We start from the raw sequence: 16,881 nt of genomic DNA, 5'->3' as shown, positions 1-16,881 counted from the left end.
TTCTATGAAGTGCCTAATCAAATGGATATTACCGTACACAAATAACCAATTAACAAAATGTATGGATCCTGCTTCAGGCTATTTCATCACCTTGTGCATAAGATATTTTGTTTCTGATAGATATGAGCCATTAGCCACAAAAGCTTTTACGCCACAATTAACCTATTAAACTTTAAAAAAAATTTTTATTAAATAAACATTAAAATATTGGACCCAGAGCAACCATTCTGGCTTTGTCATTTCCATACATCTTTTAACATAACCACAAATACAGTTCCTACTTATGGTACATAGCTACTTTAATATTATAAACATATCCCTTGTCCTCCTTTGTATGTGTGTCTAGGTATTATCCAGTTTCAATTCTGCAATCCTCAGTATATTCTGTTCCGACTCCATTTCATCATTTCCAACCATTGATACAAATTTCATGATATTGTCTCTTCTTTATTTTTAAGTTCTAGTGTCAGTCTGTCCATATTAACATATTAAACTTTTAAGGTGCCACAAGACTACCTGTGCAACAGGGATCTCCCTAAAACAACAAAAAAGCGTTGTTTTTATCACAACCAGGGCTAATGTCCGGAAGGAAAGACCCACCGGAGACCCATTTCTGGCGGAGTTGGGTGGGGAGATGGGGGGGGGGGCGAGAGAAACAAGGCAAGGTCTCTGCTGAGCCTGCTTTCCTTACGGGCAGCCAGGAGTTCGCAAAAGGCAGGGAGGTGAAAATGCCAAGCTCGACCCGTCCCACCTCACGCGTTAAACCCATTTTCTCAGCCTACCACCCAAGCGACCCTCCCGCCCTACTGAGGCTTCGGGGACGCCTCGCCCACCATTTCGCCACGAACCGCCCCGCTCCCGACTGAGGGCAAAACGAAAGCAGGAAGAAGCTGCAAGCTGCGGCTCCAACCGCGCCTGCTCGCTGGCCTCGAGCATGCTCAGCCAGCGCCAGCAATGCCTTTTGCAGCAGCTGAGGCCGGAGCCCACGCGCCGTTTTCGTCTTCTCTGGGCTGCTGAGAAGGGCCTTGGGGAGGCGAGCTTAAGGCGGTAAGCGGCGGGTCGGGGACTGGACTCCCGAGGCGGGGAATCGGGATGGGTCCGCGGTCACCCAGGCAGGCGGATTAAATGAGTGTGTGTGTGCTTGGAAACGCGGGCGGTGCAGCAGCCTTCTCCAGATCCATGGCCGGCAAGGTGTGGGGGACTACAGCTCCCACGATTCCCTGCAAAATGCGCTGGCTGAGGATTGTGGGAGTTGTAGGCCGGAGCGCCTAGAGCGCCTGGTTGGAGGAGCAACGGATGCCATCTGTTTCGGGGGGACAATAAGAAGCAGCTCTTCTGGTTCCCACAACTGGAAAGGACTATCGCCTGGAGCCCACTCCAGGGCTGCATGGTTGGTTATTGCAAACAGGTTTGAAATCTGAAGTAGTTGCATCAACTTTTCCTCCCCCCTCCCCCACCTGTCTTTTTCTTACTTCTTCCGTTTTTCAAGGAGTTTCGATGATAGTGCCTGTGCCTTGTGCTTGATTTAAACCAGTTGTGCCAGGAGGTTAGGCCTCCAAAGGATTGAATCGGAAGTTTCTTTGAGACCGGAGTAACTCAGGACAATGCTTTGAAAGTTTGCAGCATGTGGCATCTGAAGATATTCTTTATTATCCAGTGAATTCTTTCTGGAACGTCCTAGGTGGTTAAGAGTGTAGTTATAGAGCGCAATTGTTGTGCTCTTGGATTATTTATTTACTGGCACGAAGTGCGTTTTGTCATTCTGCATGCTGGTTGTCTTTTCAAGCAGTATAAATCATTTGGGACCTATTGGGTCATAACGTAGTCTGGCCTGGTCAGGTTTACTGGCCATTTCAAAAGTTAAGAGTGTAACAAAACACATCTAGAGGTCAGCATATTGCAGGGAGCTGGCTGATAACTTTGGCTGTAAAAGGCTGCTTTGATTTCAAACCTAAAATTGAGCCTGGACACAAATTGGATTGAAGATTATTTTATCAATTGAACACTCTTTTCTCTCTCTCAATAACAATAAAAGCATTCACCTCTCCCCCTTTTCTATATATTATGGCTTAAAAATTCTTAGTAAGCTAACTAATTCTCCCTATTTTATTCATTATTCTCTTCGGTAATTATTAGTCATTGTAATATAGTTGTATAATTTGAAAATAATCCATGGTTTGGGATTAGTTTGGTGCTTCCCAGTATTTTGCGGAAAGGAATATCACATAACAAATTAATAAGGTTTGTTAGTTCCCTGAATATATAATACAGGATGAAACTTCCTGCCCATCTGTACAGTTCTGATAAACCATGTATAATAACCTAAATTTAATACTGTTAGACATTTTATTGTTAAATTTTATTAATTAGGAAGAAAGCCTGAATTTTTATATTATATATTCCCCAGAATGATAGTTAGCATTTTTTAAAAATTTTAATTTTAGTTAATAATATTTTTATGCAAGATTATTTTTTTAATGAGAACTAGGTTCAGTGTGGAAAGCTAAGGAGTAAATTAAATCGTATAAATTATATGTAATTTACATCTTGCTCAGTCACAGTAAGCGTGGCCTGCTTATGGTTTTAAATGTTTTTATTTTTATTTTTAAAAAATGGGATTAGTATTTTAGTGGACTTTTTCTTTATTGTATACTTTGAAAACTGTTGACAATTTGTGGAAAAACTGGACACTTAAATGTCAAGTGTGTACATGCAACAGTGAATATAAAAATATGATTGCCTCAAAAGTTTTAAAACTTTTTTTCTGATTTGTTATTAAGAAAATAGATTTTTTGTTTTGTTTTCAATCTTCTCTGCTCATTCATGTGTTATTATTTTGGTTGGTTACCCAATCAGCCAGATATTTAAACAGATTTTGGCATTTTTATCCAACTATCAAGTCTTTACTAAGGATCTAGGATAGGTAGGTAGATGTTGTATTGTTGCAGGATGTATAAGCTGTTCCAAATAAAGCTGCCCTTTGTAATTGACTGGTGAGGATTTTGAACAATGGTGTTCAAGTGGTGCACCAGATATTTGGGGTTGCACCCAAGGAGCCTATTACTATTGATATTATCTTTTATTTCTTTTGCAATAGTCATTCTATTTCTATTTGCAAATCTGAGGGGTGGGGGTGGGGTGGGTGGGTGGGGTGATTTTCTCCAGTTGTTTCTCTTCTCTCGGTGACTCTGGGCTTTCTCCTCTGAACCAATTCTTGAATTTGCAATTAAATGTTTTTCAGGATTTAGCTAACTTGATTTATCTTAGCTTGCACAGTTGGCCAGTAAGCACAATGATGGTGCAGAGGTTAGAATGCAGTATTGCAGGCTAATTCTGCTGACTGCCAGGTGTTTGATCTTCACCAGCTCAAGGCTGACTCAGCTTTCCATCCTTCCGAGGTCGGTAAAATGAGGGTCCAAATTGTTGGGGGCAATATGCTGATTCTGTAAATGGCGTAGAGATGGTTGTAAAGCACTGTGAAGCTGTATATAAATTGTACATTGGTGTATTGGTGATATAAAAAAGTGGCACAATAATTCTTGAGAGCACTGGAAAACAATGGATAGCTTTTTTCTAAATAAAGCCTATTTTCCAATGCAGGAAATTTCATTAGAATTATCCTGATTCTGGACATACTTATATATACTCATTAGAATACATACAAGTATACTTAACAAATATATTAAAAACTACATAATTTTCTTGCTGACAAAACAAGACATATTTAAATATGAGTTGGTGAGAAATTCTTCCAATACGTTCAAAATGGTAATTTTAGTACCTTTGGTATTCAGATTACAAGCATATTTCAGTTGGATTCACAAGACATTAACCATAATGTGATTTATTTGATTTTGCTTAGCATGTTGTATAATCCAGTCAGTTCTGTTTTATCTGGCAACATATTGTTAAGCAAATGATATTTTATTGTATGATGTAGTCAAATCCCTTCTATTTCTGTTAGACAATTTATTTTCATTCTATGTTCACTTCTTGTCCCAGTGGCTCATAATTTTAAGAACAAGAGTAGCTTTTCCTATTTTAGAGACACGAGTAGTTATTGGCTGCTGAGGAGTGTAATAATCTATCACCATTTGGGGACCAGTGGCCAGGAATGACCATTATAAATTTAACAGTTTTACACCTTTGTATCTGAGCATTTTTATGGACTCATTAATAAAAATTCATAAGTAGAGGCACGTATTCTGGATGGAAAATATGGAGTAGACTAATCCTGATAAATGTTTTTTTCCAGAAAGTGAAAAATGCCTAAGAAGAAGACAGGTGCACGCAAGAAAGCTGAAAGTCGGAAGGAACGGGAAAAACAAATTAGAGCTTCAAGGGCTAATATTGATTTGGCCAAACATCCCTGCAATGCTTCAATGGTAATATTTAGTTTTTAAAAGCTTTTTCAGTGTCAGATGTCTGATAAAATAATAGAATGCTAAAAGTCATCTTCTTTTGTCTTGCACAGAAGTATGGTTGGGTCAAATATTTTCAAACTTTCTTGCACTAAGGAAAACACATGTGTAACCTTATAAAACTCACTAATCTTAACAGATAAGAAAAGTATATCTAAAACTATTACAATAGATAAGGAATATCTTGTTACCTTCTCTTGAAAGGTTTCTGGTATATAGAGGACTTAAGAGGGAAAAAGATGAGGGATCCAGGCTTCATTTCCCTGACTTAAAAAGAAATGTGTATAAAGATGGTCAAACTCAAACCTGCCTGAATCCATATTCCAGAACTGATTTTTTGATTATTTGGTCTTGTACTAAACAGATATACTAGGAATTACCTAGAAGATACTTAATAAGGTCAGCCAATATCCTTATGGGACATTTTCAGTTGCCATCCCTTGGTCATATTTCCAACCCTTTACAGAAGCTTGGAAAGTATTCTGTCCTATAGTCGTCTAAAAGTTTAGTAATTATAAAACATACAATTGTTGGCTGTGATATCTACTTCATGTTTTGTGGGTGTGGCTGAAAGGGGATGGAGCAGACCTTCTTATTTAAGATGGCAGAGGCAGAAACTGCCTAGATTATTGCAAAATGTTATTAGCAATTTTAAAAAAGGTTGAACTCCCAAATTATGAAATTCTTTGCTGTAAATATTTCAGGAAAATCTTGTCTCTTTTGCACAGGCAAAATGTGTGTTCTTGTAGCAAAGTTTACCTACAGGGACCTTAAAGATCATCTTAATGACCCCATAATCCCTTGCGGGGTGGAGTCTGGGCAACTGAATGGAGCTGATTGTTTACTGGCCGGAGGCCCTTCCTGTCGCCAGTGCGGAGTTTTGTTCAGCAGATATATTCTCATTCTACCCAGAGAGAGAAATATCTGCCTCTACCTAGGATCAAGCTCACAGCCTCTTGATTGTGAGGTGAGAGCTCCACCTCTAGGCCACTGCACCACTTTGCTGGGACCTTAAAGATAATCAGTAGAAATGAAACAACTAAAACATATTCAATACCAAGAAGTTAGCACAGGTCCAGTCAGAGTAATGAATGATATAGAAAGATCAAAGATAATAGATAATTTGGCTCTTCTTATGATTTCCTCTGCAAAGTATGATGTACATTGCATTACAAACTGCCTTTAACTTGCCAAGTGTAAAATATGGATATAAAAACCCTCTTTCTTTCTGTTACAGGAATGTGACAAATGTCAAAGGTAAATATTCATTTTAAGGATTTTATGCACAATTTTAAATACATTTTGTTTAGCTATTTGTTTCATCCTGTTTTCTTTATTTTAACAGGCGGCAGAAAAATAGAGCTTTTTGCTACTTTTGCAACTCTACTCAAAAATTACCCATTTGTGCACAGTGTGGTAAGTGTGCCTGATTTAACGTTTTGATTACTGGATTGCAACAGTAGATTTCTTCTTGGGGTTAGTTTCTTTTGATTTCACGTTTCAGGGGTGCTCAGGCTTTCATTCTTTTGCTTCTTTAAGTATAGTGGTTTTAGGTATAATCATTTAAGTATGGGGCTCAGTGGCTAAGATGCTGAACTTGTCAATTGAAAGGTCGACAGTTTAGCGGTTCAAATCCCTAGTGCCATGTAACAGAATGAGCTCCCGTTACTTGTCCCAGCTTCTGCCAACCTAGCAGTTCGAAAGCACATTAAAAATGCAAATAGAAAAATAGGAACCACCTTTGGTGGGAAGGTAACAGCATTCCGTGTACCTTCGGTGTTTAATCATGGCAGCCACATGACCACAAAGACATCTTCAGGCAGCCCAGGCTCTTTGGCTTTGAAACGGAGATGAGCATCACCCCCTAGAGTCAGGAACGACTAGCATATACGTGCGAGGGGAACCTTTACCTATTTAAGTATTATGAGATACTTGAGTTAAGATGAAGCGAATTCCGGGGTCTAGCAGTAGCTTGGAAGTGTATGTGCATATAGGGGAAGACCACATGTTGTTTTCCAATTGCATCATATGGATATTCCGAGAAGTTTTCCTCTGTGCAATAAACTCCTTCAGCAGCCTGCTATGCAAAGGAGTGCCAAGAATGCAGAAGCAGTGTTGTTTGGGGAAAGTGCAGAAGCATCCATGGCAGTAGGAACACAAAGTTCCCCTCTAACACAGAATTAGGGCACAAGTCCCTGAGCATTATTGTCATTAAAAGAAATACAGAAATTATCAAAACAGGAAAGGGAACTTTTAATGGAGATTGGTGGAATATGATTTGGAATGGGAAAAGGCTTGTGCCATTTTCTGGCTGTTCCTTTTTTGCTCTAAAGATTTTCCTCCTTGCTTTCCTTTATTTTTTCTCCTTTTCTTTTTCATTTTGTATTCATTTATTCAGTTTCCATGGTCTTCTATCTCGAACAAGTGACTCTAGGACAGGGGTGTCCAAACTTGGGAACTTTAAGACTTGTGGACTTCAATTCCCAGAATTCCCCAGCCAGCAGCTGGCTGGGGAATTCTGGGAATTGAAGTCCACAAGTCTTAAAGTTCCCAAGTTTGGACACCCCTGCTCTAGGAGAAACACTAATAAGAATCAATTAAAATGAAACATAATTTAAAAAAAATACACAGAGGCTGCGAGCAATTATTCATAAATGTTAATATAACCAGGAAGCCTTTGACACACTTGAAACTCCAGGCACATAATCAGGTCAAAAAATAAATATGTTATCTCAGAAGGGCTTTCTCCTTTGTGAAATGTGGAGTTGTAGATTTTATGGTGCACCCTTCTTTCTTCTTTTGCATGCCATTATTGAATCTTTATTTCTTGGTGAAAAAGATCAACCCATCTTTTGAGAATGTACTGGCAGCAACTTTCTAGCTCCCATCTTCTGCAATGGTCACTACTTTTAGTAATAGTCACTACATTACTAGCCCATCTTCAGCATGAAAGAGCGACTTTGGACCAGTCACTTTATCTCAGCCCAACTCACCACCTGGGCTGTTAATTGTGGGGAAAATAGGAGGAGGAAGGAGTATTATGTATGTTTGCTACCTGGAGTTATTTGTAAAATTAATGAAGATGGGATGTGAATAAATAATTAAAAAATGACTGCTACAAGCACCAGAGAACTTCTTTTCCCTTGTTTTGTTCAGAGCATAAAGTATCACGTGATGGTTAGAATTTGAATTCTGCCTCTAACATTTTTTTCATGTGCACACGAGGCAGAATTTATTATTTATTCTATTTTATGTGCATTCTGATTAAGACCAATTTTCAGATGGCAGGAGAAAGAAAAATCAGTAAGAGTTCTGGTGTGCAAAATTTACCACCAAATCTATTGTCTGTAGATAGACTCTATATTGCAACCACATTTGTTTTGACTCATTTGACAGAGATAGTCAACTGATGGATTTAGGCTGGACAATCAGGACACTGAACTACTCGCCAGCAATATCAGAAGACACACCAGTAGAGAACCTACTAAAAAGTGGACCCACAAAAACAGAATCACTGGTTGTCATATACAATTCAAATCTCTCAAACACAATCTTTTCACCTTTATTGGGTGTTAAGACTGCACTTTCTTATACAAGATTAGAAGCACTTCACTTGTTCTTCCTCTAATGCAGTGCTTCTCAATTATTTTCTGTCATGCTCCCCCTAGGAAGAAGAAAACATTTCGCGCGCCCTGCGCGACTAAATAGTATCATTTGTCTATAAAATTGTTATAAGTACACCTCTGCATAACACTGTATCCTTATTAATGTATAAGAGAATAAAGAAAGAAAGAAATGTGGGTCAATTTACAACAAAGAATAGCTTTATTAACTGTAGCAGAAAAGATTTAAAGGAGCACAGGATTTAAAGGAACACAATATTAAAAAAAACTTTAACCTGCAAAACAAAAATATATAAAATAATTTGAGCTGAGCCCCCCTTTACGGAGCCTCGCGCCCCCCCTGGGGGGCCCACCCCACTATTTGAGAAGCACTGCTCTAATGTGACATGCATCATCATGTGTCAAAAGTGCCCCGCTCGAGTCTTTGTATGACAGAGAGGCCAATCTTTGCCCAAAAGAATTAATGGGCACAAGTTTGACACCAAGACTCAAAACAAAGACCATTTCAACCTGCCAGGACAATCCATTGCCAAACTCAAAGTGACCATTATGGAAAAACAGACTTTAACAGCATGATTGAGTGAGATATTGCTAGTCTTATGTACATCAAAAGGTTTCAGCTTTCTTAAAAATGTCAAATTCAGGTGGGTTTTTTTAATACTAGAGTTGTTAATTGATAAGGTACTTGCAATCTGCCTCAAATGTAATCTGTATATGCCTAACTAGCCAGTTATCCCACCTCTACCCCTCTTTAAATCCTACATCAGTGTTAGCCACTTCTTCCTTCTAATGAAGTAAACTGTAACTTGGGAAAGCTTGTGCCTTTTAATAAAACTTGTTCAATGGAAAAAAAGTGCTAATAAACTTCAGGAAGAGGAAAGCAAGTATCTCTCCTAGATTGATTGTCTATGGCAGGGGTGTCCATACTTGGCTGGGGAATTCTGGGAGTTGAAGTCCACAAGTCTTAAAGTTCCCAAGTTTGGACACCCCTGGTCTATGGAGATTCTCAGTCGTCCAGGTCATGGTTGTCCTAAAGGTGCTTTTTCAAGAGACAACTGATTTTTCTGATTTTTCTTTGAAGACGTTTCGCTTCTCATCTAAGAAGCTTCTTCAGAGAGCTGAAAAAGTACCTTTAGCTCCTAGATTGATTCCTCTTGTGGATCATTAATCCCACATTTTTAAAACAAGGAATCTTTCTTTCCCAAAATTATTAATTTGATATGTAAACAACTAAAAGTTCATAGAATTAATTGAAATGTATTAATTGAATGACATTAATCCTTAACTTCTAAAACAATATTGTTGTGTCCTTTGTAATAGGAAAGACAAAATGTATGATGAAATCCTCAGACTGTGTCATAAAACATGCCGGAGTGTATAGCACAGGGCTTGCAATGGTGGTATGTATCTGCAGTCAATTGCATGACTAAGGTTTATGGTGGGTTAAGTAATTATTGTAGAAAGGACTTGTTTGCGGCATTGGTGACTTCTGGGTAGCAAAATGTAGGATTAGAATATTTGAATGGGTGTTTGTACATGCCTAAATCTCAATGAAATCAATTCAGCTGCATTTAGAATGGACTGGATTGTGTCCACCTTATGAAAATATTAACATACAGGTAATCCTCGACTTACAACGGTTTGTTTAGTGACAGTTTGAAGTTACAACAGCACTGAAAAAACTCATGGTCATACATACGACCATTGCAGCTTCCCCATGGTCACATGATCATGGTCACATGATCAAAATTCAGAAGCTTGGCAAGGGACTCATATTTATGATAGTTGCAGTGTCTTAAAAGCGTGATCACCTTTTACGATCTTCTGATTGGGGAAGCCAGATTGACGCAATAACCGTGTTACTAACTTAACAACTGCAGCTATTCACTTAACAACTGTGCAAAGAAAAGTTGTAAAATGGGGCAAACCTCACTTAACAACAGGCATTTTGAGCTCAGTGGTGGTCATAAGTCTAAGACTACCTATTTTTGCTTTAAGACTGAACAAGCACGGAATCTTAAAATGGAAATAAAACAAAATTAAATAGATGGGTTTCTGCATGTTCCCTTCCTTTTGGTAAGATCTTGGCATTTAGCCCCGGAAAGTGATTGATGAAAACTGGCCTGATATAAAGTTGTTTCTTCCCATTTTTTACATATTGTCGTTAGGCAGGAAGTGTAGGAGGATTCCCTATCCTGGGAAAGTTGCCCAGAGCTCTTGGTGTGCTTTGGCGCTTTCATTTGTCCTAAAAGCATGTTCCATCCCTAGCGGCTCCTCCTTTGGTACTCTGGTTTCTTTTCGGATCCTATGAATCTTTCACCTTTTATTCTGTTTTATGGCTTTGTGTCAAGAATGGGAAGTAGAGTTGATAGTAAATTAAAGGTGCCACTGAAGATTGAGAATTGAGAAAGCATGAGAACAAGGAGTACATTGGTGGGGATTTACTGTCCCTGGAAATGCATGCGTAGACAAGGTAAATGTCTTTCATTAGAAGTCAGATATAGTTGACAATAAATCTGTTACCTCTTTTTTCATAGGGTGCAATATGTGATTTCTGTGAAGCTTGGGTTTGCCATGGCAGAAAATGTTTGAGCACCCATGCCTGCATCTGTCCTCTGGCTGATGCAGAATGCATTGAATGTGAGAGAGGTGTCTGGGATCATGGTAAGTTGTTTCTTGGTGAGAAGGAACCAAATTAATCTGAATTATCTGTCTTGTATTCTTGCAATTTCTCTATCTGTTCCTTATTGTACATGTATGGCTATATGTGAGTTATCACGCACACATACAAGGGAAGCTTTAGGATAATGTTCTGTGGTAAAGTTGATTGGTTTTTTTTGTATTTTCTTTGTGGGTAAGTTCAGATTTTCTTTGTCTTCAATTTTCAGTCTTGGTAGGATAGGCTACAATTGGTTTTGATCAATCTGTACTCTTTCCACTGAATCCTACAGGTGGCAGGATATTTAGCTGCTCCTTTTGCCATAATTTCCTTTGTGAGGATGATCAGTTTGAGCATCAAGCCAGCTGCCAAATTCTGGAAGCTGAAACCTTTAAATGTAAGTTTATTCCTAATGACTCTATTATCAAATTAAGCACTATTTTAACTGTTTCTGTGATTTAGTTCAAATCCACAGGGTAGTTCAATAATAAATTTCAAATTGATAATTTACAAAGTAGCATGGAGTGGAAGATTATTGGCCTCTGTTACTTTCATGGCGGAATAATAGAGTTGGAAGGGACGCTGGATATTTTCTAATCCAACCCCCTGCTCAAGCAAGAAATGCCATAGCATTTCAGGTAAAAGGTTGTCCAGGCTCTTCTTAATAATTTGTAGTGTTGGAGACTCACAACTTCTGGAGGCAAGTTGTTCTACTGATTAATGGTTCTCCCTGTCAGGAAATTTCTCCTTAGTTCTAGATTGGTTCTCTTCTACATTAGTTTCCATCCATTGTTTCTTGTTCTGCCTTCTGGTGCTTTGGAGAATAGATTGATCCGGTTTCTAATATAAAGTGCTTGCTACATTTGAAACAAATCTGTATGCACAATGCCCAAGTTTGAGATAAGTGGTGTTAAGCCAGCAAAATGACTGAAGCTTACTGTTTGCAGATTCTGGTCTTGGAAGAGTCGATCACCTTTTTATAAAAGCTGCAGTTTCTGTACCGGAAGCCAAGCACAAAAAAAACATGGCCATTTCATACGGATCTAGTAAAACACTGCATTAGGCATAAAATGCTTTATTCATTTTTGGCTTAGCAAATTATGTAAACCTGCTATGGTTTGCAAACCAGGATTTATGAATTCTGTGTGGTCTAAGTTTAACCTTGTTTAAAAAGTGAGTAGTTTGCTCTACTATTCCATTGTTTTAAAACTATAGAAATTGTGGGTTTTTTTTCTGTTTTCTCTTTAGTTTCTGTTGCTTTATGGAGCCCTTGTTAAATCTGTTCTGTTCATGCCCCACTTATTTTTGTTTCTATACTATTATATATTATAGATGTTTAGTCACTGATTAACACTGGGAGTCTAAAGATTGCAGAAGTGTGCAGAAACAAGCAATCAATGTCATTACAACATTACATTCTGGTGCCAGCATACTGTCACTGGGAACTGAATATAGACTGTAATATCCTGAATCAGAATGCATTCAAGGACGTATTACAATTAATTGAGTTTCCTGTACATTAGTACATGCAAGACTAGTACAGCTTATGATTGGTACTCTATGTGGGCACTCCTTGCCCAAGCACCAGGTTTATGATCTTTCCTTTTGTATGTCTCATCCAGCACTGCCTGAATTTTTCTATCACCGTCGCATCTCTTGTCGTTTAGTCCAGTGCTGCATTTTTTTTGTGTGTCCTTGCATGAATAGTGAGACCAGAAATTGGAAATGGGAAAGGGACAATGCAGTGTTCATGCTTTGTTGGGCAGTTCTTCTCATGAGGTGCCTTTGGGTGATCATTGGAGTCTTTGGTCTTAGATCAGGACTCCTGCAATTTGCTACCGAAATGAAACTGCTCTTGGTACCTCATTAAAATCCCCCTTTTCTCTCATCTCTAAATGTTCAGTTCCATTGTACTTTGCTGAGGGAGAGCCTAAGGTTATCCATTGAAGTAAAGAGTCGACCTTGATTTAAAAGACAAAAAGAAAAAGAGGGCAAAGCAACAGAAACTCTCCTCATTCAGCCATGCCTTTTATCTTGCCTATTAGGTGTTTCCTGCAATCGACTGGGGCAGCATTCATGTCTCCGCTGTAAGGTACAAGCAAAAACATTCCCAAGTAAATGTATCACATTTCGTATTCACATGCTTTCAACCTGCTGGCAGCTCTCATCATTCATTTTCCATAATACATTAAAAATGCTTTGTGGTGGTGTGTGTTTTGTAATGGTCTGTGTCCCATTTCTATTATACTTTGATTAACTTTCATGCTGTGATTTTAATGTGATGCTGAAATTTTCCCTCCAGTCACCATAAAACACCAGCACCTGCCCTGGATTATTGTTCGGGCTACCATCTGCTGGTTTCCTTTCATTCAAAGCATTGTAGGTTTTCATATCAACCTGGGTGTTTCTGCACCAGTTGCTTATAAATGGTATTGCTAAAATCAGACCTCATTATGCTGCATCTCCTCCATTTTTTACACCTACTGGTACTACCTTTTAGGGAATTCTGGTAAATGAATTGTTTCATTGTCTTCAGGTACCCATACTGCTTTGAAGTCTCCAGCTATTTAAAAGTGATCAGATTCCCTGCAGGGTGGTTGGCTTTGTAGCCTCAGCATTTGTTAATAGTGGCAGAATGAATATACAGGACATCAGTCTTTAGATACGTGCAGTCATTTGATGGGAGAACGCTATCACTTGCTTTTATTCTGTGTTTTTAGTGAATGTCATTATTTTACTGATCCAAAAGACCAATTGTTGCAATTGACAGTGCAGCCCTACACTTCATCATAATTAATCTTCAACTTACAACTGTAATTGAGTCTGAAATTATGGTTATCATCATGATCATCAGTTGCAACACATGACCAGACCCAATTTGTAAAAAAAATTTTTTGCGGTATTCGTTAAGTGAATCCCTTGGATGTTAAGTGATTTCCCCCAAATGGGTATTTTTGTTGAAATCAGAAATGGACACTGGGAACTGTCCAAAAACATTGCAAATTGCAGGCACATGACCTTGGGACAAGACAAACAGCCATAAGAGTGAGCTGGTTGCTAGGCACCCAAAATCATATGATCATAGGAAGAGTAAGGCCGTCATAACTTCAAATGGTTATTAAGCAATTGGTAATAAGTCAAGGACTAGGTATATCTCCTATCTTTACCTCCGATTGGGGTGACACTCCACAGTCAGAGCTGGTTCACAATCTGAGGATTCTTCTGGACTCTGCCTTCTGCCTGAAGAGCAGTAATAGTCATGGCCAGGAGACCCTTTGCATAAATATAACTTGTACACCAATTGTGTCCTTTCCTAGTTTGAGTGGCACTGTTCATGGTCTTTCCTTGTCTTTTGTCACCTTCCAATTAGACTTGTAATTTGCTCTATATGGGGGCTGCCCTTAAAGAGCATTCAGAAGCTTCAGCTGGTTCATGATGAAACAGCATGGGGCAGTATTGGGCAGATTATGGTATACTTCTGTAACATCACTGCTGTGTGGCTCACACAAGCTCCCAGGTGTTAGTTATCACCTTTAAAGCCTACATGGTATGTGGCAGCTTTTTTGCAACATTGCCTATTCGCAATTATTTCTACTTGTCTCATTAGATCCAGCAGGGATGGCAAGGCCTCTCAATAAACGAGTATTACTGGAAGCATGTCTTGGTGCTTGCCTTGGTTGGAAGCATGTCTTGGTGCTTGCCTTATGGGACAGCTTCCCCGCACAGATAATGATGGCCCTGACCTTGTGATCTTTAGGGAAAAAAATAAAGACTTGAGGGATATTAATGGAGCTAGCATTAATGGATAGTTATTTATGGATGTGAGATTTATTGGGAGCTGAGAGCTACTTTTCAATAGGTTTTTAAATAATTGTGGGGTTTTGTTTTTACTTTCATTGGTCACCCAAGCATTCATTTTTACTGATATATAAATTATACCTACAGGCATGCTTCTGTGATGATCATACACGCAGCAAGGTTTTCAAACATGAAAAGGGAAGAGAGCCTCCGTGTCCAAAGTGTGGGCATGAAACACAACAAACCAAGGACCTGAGCATGTCAAGTAAGTTTGCCTTCCAAGATTTGTACTTTTCACACCCAATAGAATGGAAGTAATGATCTACTTAAGATTTGGCTGAGATAACAGAGCGTTGTACTGTCAATGGATTAAAAATGCTTAATTTATTTATTTATTTATTTATTTATTTATTTATTTATTTATTTATTTATTTATTTATTAGATTCTTTTGAATCTAAAGGTAGTTTTTGCCTTTAGTGGAAGCTTTTGTCATACTCTTACAAACTCATAATCTGTTGCAATACAAGTAGCCATGGTTTAATGACCCTTCAGTGACTGTTCAAACTTACAAGTGTACTGAATTAGTGATACTTACAACCATTCCTCATACTTATGACCATCATAGCAATCCTGCAATCACATGATCATCATTTGCAACCTTCCCTGCAGGCTGCCAACAAGCAAATATAATGAGGAAGCCAGCAAAATGTTGCAAGTTGGGGTATGCGAGGTCCTTGGTTATTGATGACTTCCAGAATTGTTGCTAAGCAGCACATTCACATGATCTTTTGATTTAGGACTACATCAATTAGTGAGGGAATTTCCAGGCTCAATTAGCATCATTAAGCAAGGACAACCAAGAACATCAGTTCTTTAGTTGATTTCTTCTAAATTTTTGGCGCATCCATGATGCTCCATAGAAAACGTAAGATTAATTTTCACGCTTTTCCATGGAATAACCAATATCTATAGCACTTTCCTTGATGTATATAGATAAGCAGAATGTAACGGAAACTTCTGCACTTTTCTCCATTTCTTTTTCCAGCTCGCTCTCTGAGATTTGGCCGTCAAACAGGAGGTGAAGAAGCTGATGGGGCTTCTGGTTATGATGCCTATTGGAAGAATCTTTCATCTGGCAGAGGTGTTGATACTGGAGATCATGATGAAGAATATGATGATTATGAGGCAGAGGATGATGAAGATGAGGATAATGAGGAAGGAGGGAGAGATTCAGAATCAGAGGCAACTGATGTGTTCAGCAACCTGAATTTAGGAAGGACCTACGCTAGTGGCTATGCACACTATGAAGAGTCTGCTGAATAAGGCTATTGTCCTTAGCGGACTTAGCAAGAGCTAAGTCCCCTTGAACATAGTAGTACTTACCTTTGGGGTAAGATCTGTGCTTAGGTCTAGTTGTAGGCCTTGCTTGGAAAGGAATAAACAGTGAGAAGATCTCTGTATGTGCTTAGTGAAATTTATGTGTGGCATTGGTATAACAGAGGGAGGCTTTTGGATAGGAAAGTTTATTAGGCAATAAAGGAATGGAGCAGTTGAATGAGGCCAAGGAACGGTTTGGATGGTCCAATGGAGCATCCTGTGTGGGTAATCACATGATATTAGGGGAGCTCATATTTTTTCTGCCCATTCAGGACAAAAGTGTGAGGAGATCAAGGCAATATTTGCTTCCATGCAATCATCAAATGTGAAGTTCTTGAGTAATTCTGGTGGTTGGTTTTGACATTGTGCTCCATAAACTTAAGAAAATCAGTGGCAATGGAACATCTACAGTTTTTCTGTATCAAAAGTTATTTCCTGTCATGTGCAAATGATTTCTCATAAATATTGATCTAGCTTTGGCAATGGGGAAATGCTTGCTGCAAGCTAATATAGTTGAATATATAAATTGAAATTAAATTTAGTTTGCTGGTTGTGTCAGCAAGGCTGATCAATACTTTTCCTTGCAATTTACTTCTGTAACATTATCAGTTCTTTCCATTTTGACATGCTATACATTAATTGGAAATTTGCAGCCACCTGCAATGTGATCTAAATAAAATTTTTGATTTTCTATTTATCACCATAAAACTGACACTGCATCTATCAATCATATTCACTTTCTATATTTTTTTTCTACTTTGCTTCAAGAGAGCAGTGAATCCGTGGCTATTAGATGAGAGCTCTCAAATCAGTAAAAGAATGAAAAATGAAAGCGTGGGATAAAACATGAATATATATTTAGTATGGACAAATTGGCCTTTCCAACCTGGCAATGGGGGAGATAGATTAGATTACAGTTCTTGCCATTTTCAACCAATGTGATTGAAAATGAAATACAATACGTCTAGAAAGTTCAACATTGTGAAGAACTGTCCTGTCCTA

The 16,881-nt window shown here is 38.5% G+C and overlaps 1 protein-coding gene across 3 annotated transcripts; it reads left to right on the top strand.

The window, feature by feature from the left end:
* Positions 1 to 873: 873 nt before the first annotated feature.
* On the top strand, positions 874 to 16,591 carry ZNF330 (zinc finger protein 330). Of its 3 annotated transcripts, none has more exons than XM_081959242.1 (10): positions 874 to 1,047; positions 4,256 to 4,385; positions 5,659 to 5,678; positions 5,767 to 5,837; positions 9,365 to 9,444; positions 10,582 to 10,708; positions 10,996 to 11,100; positions 12,749 to 12,795; positions 14,649 to 14,766; positions 15,548 to 16,591. In XM_081959242.1, the coding sequence occupies exons 2-10, from the start codon at positions 4,266 to 4,268 to the stop codon at positions 15,823 to 15,825; spliced, it is 966 nt and encodes a 321-aa protein (XP_081815368.1). In that variant the 5' UTR covers positions 874 to 1,047; positions 4,256 to 4,265; the 3' UTR covers positions 15,826 to 16,591. The 3 variants fall into 3 exon arrangements, with proteins under 3 accessions (XP_081815368.1, XP_081815369.1, XP_081815370.1); XM_081959243.1 differs by lacking the exon at positions 874 to 1,047 and adding an exon at positions 1,233 to 1,390; XM_081959244.1 differs by lacking the exon at positions 874 to 1,047 and adding an exon at positions 1,535 to 1,681.
* The last annotated feature ends 290 nt before the right edge of the window (positions 16,592 to 16,881 follow it).

This window comes from Natrix helvetica (assembly GCF_964273705.1).
Source record: "Natrix helvetica genome assembly, chromosome: 7".
NCBI lineage: Eukaryota > Metazoa > Chordata > Lepidosauria > Squamata > Natricidae > Natrix > Natrix helvetica.
The sequence above is the reverse complement of the archived record's forward strand: the minus strand, read 5'-3'. Positions and strand labels throughout refer to the sequence as shown.